This window comes from Pangasianodon hypophthalmus, chromosome 2 (assembly GCF_027358585.1).
Source record: "Pangasianodon hypophthalmus isolate fPanHyp1 chromosome 2, fPanHyp1.pri, whole genome shotgun sequence".
NCBI lineage: Eukaryota > Metazoa > Chordata > Actinopteri > Siluriformes > Pangasiidae > Pangasianodon > Pangasianodon hypophthalmus.
The window spans coordinates 8,515,031-8,522,152 of NC_069711.1; the positions used below are offsets into that span (position 1 = coordinate 8,515,031).

General features: G+C 36.9%; 1 protein-coding gene across 1 annotated transcript; it reads right to left on the reverse strand.

Moving 5' to 3' along the window:
• Window positions 1-1,450: 1,450 nt before the first annotated feature.
• gnat1 (guanine nucleotide binding protein (G protein), alpha transducing activity polypeptide 1) lies at window positions 1,451-6,730 on the reverse strand. The gene is made up of 9 exons (XM_026912993.3): window positions 6,488-6,730; window positions 5,034-5,076; window positions 4,719-4,860; window positions 4,425-4,582; window positions 4,092-4,220; window positions 3,745-3,874; window positions 3,454-3,607; window positions 2,791-3,003; window positions 1,451-2,139 (listed from the first exon to the last, which is right to left on the reverse strand). The coding sequence occupies exons 1-8, from the start codon at window positions 6,591-6,593 to the stop codon at window positions 2,813-2,815; spliced, it is 1,053 nt and encodes a 350-aa protein (XP_026768794.1). The 5' UTR covers window positions 6,594-6,730; the 3' UTR covers window positions 1,451-2,139; window positions 2,791-2,812.
• Between the last annotated feature and the right edge of the window lie 392 nt (window positions 6,731-7,122).

A 7,122-nucleotide genomic window follows, 5' to 3' on the forward strand; every position in this document is an offset into this window, starting at 1 on the left:
CATGACTAAAACCTTGTTTAATGATTTAAAGTTTTTAAAAAGCTTGACTTAATCCTGTGGCTTGTTTTCTCTCATGTTCTTGACGAGAGTTAGGGAAATCTTAAGTGTTGGCCTGATTATAGCACAATTGTAGCAGGTGGTAAAGTTAAAAACACATCATTCCAGTACACGTTTGTTTTGCATGCTGCAGATTTGTTCTTTTGAAGAGCTACATGTCATGAGCTTGAGTTAATGGTCACATCAGATATCAGAATGAGGAAAAAATGTGATCTCTCTGACCTTATCTGTGGCATGGTTGTTGGTACCAGATGGGCTGGTTTGAGTATTTTAGATACTGCTGATCTCCTGGGATTTTTACACACAACAGTCTCTAGAGTTTACACGGAATGGTGCCAAAAAAAAAAAAAAAAAAAAAAAAACCTCTTGTGTGCTGAGGGTCTGCAGGCTGAAACACCTGGTTGATGAGAAAGATCAGAGGACAATGACTAGACTGGTTTGAGCTGACAGGAAGTCTATAGTACTATAGTATAGTAGCTCAGATAAGCACTCTTTACAACCGTGGTGAGCAGAAAAGCATCTTAGAATGCACAGTACAACAATCACATCACACTTTGAGGTGGATGAGCTACAACAGAAGAACACCACATCAGGTTCTACTCCTGTCAGCCAGGAACAAGAATCTGAGGCTATCATGAGAACATGATGGGGCGTTCTCGAAACTACCCAATTTCAACGAGCCTGTTGTAGCCCATCCTTCTCAAGGCTCAATGATTTCTGATCTCTGTGTTGAGATGCTTTTCTGCTCACCACAGTTGTAAAGAGTGATTATATGAGTTACTATATCCTTCCTGGCAGCTCCTCTGACCTCTCTTATCAACAAGGCCCTTCCACCCACAGAACTGTCACTCACTCAGTGTTTTTTATTCACATCATTCTGTGTAAACCCTAGAGACTACTGTGTGTGAAAATCCCAGGAGATCAGCAGTTTCTGAAATACTCAGACAAGCCCATCTGGTACCAACAACCATGCCACGATCAAAGTTACAGAGATCACACTTTTTCCTTGTTCTGATGTTTGATGTAAACGCTAACTGAAGCTCTTGACCTGCATCTGCATGATTTTATGCATTGTACTTCTGCCACATGATTGAATGATTGGATAACTGCATAAATGAGAAGGTCTACAGGTGTTCCTATAAGCGAGTGTATATGTTTAACTTAAACAATGTCAAGTTCTACCTTTTGCTGTTAACCCACGACATGATTAACCTTTATCAACATACTTTAACAAGGTTTGGAGAATTTAACACAGCCCCTGTAGTTTTTCTGTTTGTTTTATTTTTTTTACAGATTTACATTTCTGTCACATTATAAACCTGTAAAGGCAGCTAGATGTGTGCAAAATAATACTCAAAGGAAAATCATATTGCAAGATTTGTGTCTACAGAAGCTTTATTGCTCATCTATACATTCTTATGCTCTTGTTCACATTGTTTCATTATTATTTTTATAAAGCCAAAAGGAAAGATATCCAGCGCAATGTCTCAGCTCAAACTACACTGTAATATGAAACAGTTCTTAATGAGCGAAGCGTCATTAGAACATAATATTTTATATCTGAAGCTCATCTTTTTGTCAATCTGGTCGATGGGCATTGCATTCAAGTACATCACTGAAAATGGGAAATACTTATAAGCCAATAAGTATGACATGTACTGCATGCAATACAACATATGTAGCTATGTTTTAGATTGAATTTTTTTAATGAAGTGCATATGCAGGTGTTTTAAAAGATACCATGCACCAAAATCAGAGACTAAGATATAGAACACTGCATGAAATTATAAGAGCTGAATCACGTAATCCAAACTCCTGTAATCTGTGAGAAGCTAACATTTCAAAAGAGCGTTTCTGTCTCATTGTGCAGCTGATAAAATGCTGCTATAATTGTATTCCTTTACTGTAAGACACTAGTGGGACCATGTGACTGTGCAGCATCTTTCTATGGTATTCAGTTGGAATTAGAAAAGACATTAGCAGCAGTATATACCAGTTCCTCTTTATAGGTTCTAGGTGTTTCTGTGAAATTGAGAATACTTGTCATCTTGGAGAAAGAGAAAATATAGGTGCTCTCCATGCCTAGGAAAGAAGAATTTAGAAAGAAAGATTTAGATTTATAGTGTTTCCAGAGCTTCACTTCTTACAAGCATTTAAACATTATATCGATACAACCTGAATGGATTGATCAATATAGGATTCAAATATTATCTGGGCAACACAACAAAGAATTTATTATTAGTGTGTTTGGTTGTTTTATATTTAATGGTACCTGGATATACTGAATTCTGAATAATAATTATTATATATATATATATATATATATATATATATATATATATATATATATATATATATATATATATATATATTATAAATAGTGATACCACACAGTATCTGTTTACAAATTAACATTTTCAAAGCACATATCATTAAATAATATATAATATTAATAAATAATAGAATATTATTCTATTCTATTATAAAATAATAGAATATTTTTTATGACCGTCAATGTTAGCCGTCAATATCAAAACTGATTTTTGCTCCTATGTTTGTAATGTTTTTTAATAAAGAGAGAGAGAGAGAGAGAGAGAGGCCATTCTGTTTGCTTTGTGACATAATTATCAATTTGTAACATAGCATTAATAGTACAGCTATTTTAAATTCCCTTTCCATGCCACATTGCCTTATTGGTTATATCCTAATAGCGGTAGTTTAGAAGTGTCTTACCTTTTCTCAGGCATGGACGTGTTTAAAAGAGACCACAGTCCTTGAGGTTTTCTTTGATGATAATGTCTGTTACGGCATCGAACACAAACTTCACGTTCTCAGTGTCTGTAGCACAAGTCATGTGCGAGTAGATTTCTTTGACGTCTCGCCGCATGTTCAGGTCCAAGAACTGCACCTTGATGTAGTTACCAGCATCTTCATATGTGTTTGGTCCTTAAAAGAAATAGAATAGCCATTTTATTAGCATGTTCTAAAGTCTGAACTTTAGAACATGCTAATGTAGACCATTATCTTACCATGTTAGTGTTAAGCCTACTATCAGATAAATATTTATTAGAAGATGCTACATCATGAGAGAAGCACTGACAAATATGTCATGTTAACAGTGAAATAGCTGAAATTAGTGTTACTGGCAACACAAGTTACTTGAAGGAACCTCCATCTTTAATTGCCTTGTCAAGTAGTTAATTTTTGGCCAGTGTTTCTACGTCTACATTTTGCCGTATAACTGGTTCCCATATAACTTAATCAAGCTATTGTAAACACTGAATGTACAGTATATGGGGATGCTGGAAGCAGGGTTAGAGCAAAAATGTGCATCATCTAGTAGGTCTAAAAGACTGGGATAAGAAATGGTGTTTCTTGAATGTTTTCTGGAATTACCATCATATTCAGGGAAGCACATGCTTAAATGGGCCTTCTTGATCTTCTCAAGGAAGACATCTTTCTTGTTGAGGAAGAGTACAATGGAAGTAGTAGCGAAGTAGCGGTGGTTGCAGATACTGTTGAACAAGTGGAGACTCTCGTGCATTCGGTTCTTTAAGAGACACATAGAGAGAGTGGAATTGTTTCCCTAATGCCTTGACTTACTAGGTTCCAGCTGAATTCGGAACAAATCAGATAGCAATCTTAGAAGCTTATCTAGCATTAGTATGGCGCCACATTCATACTCACCACTTCATCATCCTCCACCAGCACCATGTCATAAGCACTCAGAGCAGCAATGAAGATGATGCAGGTAACGCCTTCAAAGCAGTGGATCCATTTCTTTCTCTCTGAGCGCTGGCCTCCTACGTCAAACATCCTACGCACAGAGGAGAGAAGGTGATTGTTATGGAGGTGTTCTCTAGTCAGTGACGTCTTCTCAATACATAGTCTTATAAAGCTATTCAGTTATGTCCAGTGCTATCATTGCTAATAATAAACCACAACATTATGCAAACAAACTTCTCCCCTCTACTTATTTTTCATTGTTAGCATGGTTAGAAGCAAAACTGACACTGTGATTTGTTAGCACATACCTGAAGTTGAGGTCCTTGAAGGAAAACTGGGTCTCAATGATACCAGTTGTCTTAACTCGAGATCTCAGTACATCCTGCTCAGTGGGGACATAGCCAGGCTGGATCAACCTTTCCAAATCATTTAAATAGCTAAAGGGCAGAGAGGGATTTATTGTTTTTATGTCACCGATAACCAATTTTTGGAGACATTTGGAGACAGTTGCTACTGAAATTCTGAGTATCCCATTAAGGCGCCTTTAATAAAAGTAAGGGAGAGTATGTATGTTTGAGACACTGCAAGACTAAAGTTTATGTTCATTTGTTTACAAGTTAGTCAGTGACATTGGACCATACTATCCAGCAGAGTCGTTGAGCTGGTATTCCGAGGCCCTGTCGAAGCATGCTTGGATCCCAGTATCTTTCCACAACTGCAGGATAATATCAGACAGCTCCTTGGGCATGGTGCCCTCTTCAATAGTGTCAGCTAAGTGCATCAGCTTCCTGGCATTGTCCTATAGAACAAAACCCATACACACATAGCTGGTAATACAGTATACAGTCATAGGGGTATTCAACATACTGTATGTACAGTATAATCACAAATATGTAATCATAATGAGGAAACTTTCAGCCACATCATGCCAATACCTGCTGGGCAGCATCTCCGTAGCTAATGTTGAGCGTGTTCATAGCCTTTACAATAGCCATGATCGACTGCAAGGTGTTGCTGTAGATGATAGAAATGAACTCCAGGCACTCTTCTAGGGAGTAACCATCTTTGTGGATAATTCTGTAGTGGAAACACTTAGACACTTAAATGAACAATGCATATTTAAAACCATTAAATGTGTGATCATTTTAAGGGAGTGCAAAAAAATGATTGAGGTTACATTATAGTGGATGTAGTTTCATAGTTTTAGTCAAATGCCCAGAATGTTTTGGTCATATTTCCTAAACACTTACTTCATCTGTTTGACAATTGTGCTTTTCCCTGACTCACCAGCTCCTGTGAAAAGGTAATACAGAGAAATGAAGGCATTTGAGATTGAATACATTTAATAACAGATTCACTGAAGGTCATGATTTTTTTCCACCTCTTTGATGTAATGTTTAGGTTTTTTTTTTTTTTTTGAGAGAGAGAGAGAGAGAGAGAGAGTGATAAAGAAAGAAGCACAAATGATAATCAGTGTGTCTGCATGGGCCAAATGTAGGAGTACAAAAAAAAACAGCATATAGTTTATATAAAAGATTATTGTGTTTTTAGAGGTCTTTATTCCAAAACAATCACTGTTTATGAGATATGATTATTAATCAATTCAATAACTAATTCAAGACCAACTTGATAAAATCACCAGTTTTGAACTAACATCAAGAGTTGAACTGAATGCAGCTGTGCAGAAGGCAGCATTGTTGATTTTGGGCTACAGTTTGTTTAAACACTGCGAGTCAAAGCCTGATATGTCTCAGGTACACAAAACAAGGTCATTTGTCCATTTATGAAGGTGGACCAAAAATACCACATCTCGCATTCATGCTGTTCCAGGTTCAACATCCATCTGTGTTTGAATTTGCTGGTTCATTTGATCAAGTACTTCACAATCACCAGAGTCAGTGATAATTTGTTAATCAAACTATAAATAATTAGGTTTGAGCATTCTGTTAAATGAGCTAGGCACGTAGCAGGGCTTTTTCATTCATTAATATTCCGTTGTTGTTTATATAGAAAGATAATTTTCCTCACATTGGAAGTCACTTTATGAAGGTCATAGCAATGATTATCTAGTAAAATGTACACAGAAATATGTCTTTTGCATGCAGTGAATATATATTACGTAGCTAATATATATTACAAATACATAGCTTCCTCTGGTCTCTGTGATTAGGGAACATTTTATACAATATTACTGAAGAACAAAATCTGGGACAATATTGATGCTATCATCTGAAATTCTTCCAATCTGGAAAAGACCCTCTCCTTGCCTCTCGGCTATATCTCCAACAGGACTAGAATAAGAGGCTTGAGGATCATTACTTTAGCACTAAGCCTCTCAAAGCTGATATGTACAAGAACTCATATAGTTTCTTATCCCTGACCCAGATCCAACACAAAGTCAAACTCAGTGTAGTTCTGAAATACCAAAAAAATGAGGGGAAAAAATCTGTCTTGTGTCATTTGAAGACGGATTCTTCAATAAAGCCCATCTTTACAATACATATACATTGTAAGTTATCACTATAAGATAAAGTCTGGCTGTTTTAACAATAGCCATTGAACTCTCTGGATATGTCTAATTTCCATAATGTTGCTATTTCTTTCAACAGGCCTGTAAGTATAATATTTACATCTATCAGTCCATCTCCATAAACCCAGGCTGTTACTGTTCCATGCCCATGCATATATGCTCAGTGATCTTTACCTAGTAACAGTAGTTTGACAGTCCTGGCATCCTTGTCAGCATCTTCCTTCAGCTTCTTCTCTAGCTCACGGGAGTGTTTTTCCTCAGCGCTTGCCCCAGCCCCCATGTTCACTATAAAGTTAGTGTGAATGTAGAACCACTAACTTGCCTCCAAGGCCCACCAAGTGTGGTCAACTATGCAGTTCTCACCTACACTGGCTCCCTGTCTATGGTGAGTTGACCAGTTGTTTCATGTCTTAGAGGGATTTTGGATTTTGAGGATGTGGTTGACCACCTGGGGTGGATGGCCAATGAGGAACAAGGACAGAGACACACTGGGTGGGGGATTGACAACAGGTCACCTGAGATTTAGGTAGAATATGATGTGGTCAGCAAATGGTGCTAATCTGAACACTGTCTTCTCAGGCACATTGAGGCTAGTTGAGGAGAGCCTATGAGATACGTTATGCCTTACTGTCTTAGTAACAGTGTTTATAGAAATGTTGAAACCTTGATGGAGCATATTTGAAAAATAATAAAACTCAAACCATTACTGGGCAATTTAATGAGATCTATATAAAGATGTAGCAGAACTAGTATCCTGAATTTTATTCCATAAACCTTTAATATAAATATGTATAAAATAAAATGGCATT

What these genes read in the sequence shown, in the direction of transcription:
- gnat1 (XM_026912993.3), bottom strand. Translation starts at nt 6,593, where the DNA reads ATGGGGGCTGGGGCAAGCGCTGAGGAAAAACACTCCCGTGAGCTAGAG. An exon ending in ACGGAGATGCTGCCCAGCAG is followed by an intron (nt 4,583 to 4,718) that starts GTATTGGCATGA and finishes TTTGTTCTATAG; the next exon opens with GACAATGCCAGGAAGCTGAT. An exon ending in TGGTGGAGGATGATGAAGTG is followed by an intron (nt 3,608 to 3,744) that starts GTGAGTATGAAT and finishes TGTCTCTTAAAG; the next exon opens with AACCGAATGCACGAGAGTCT.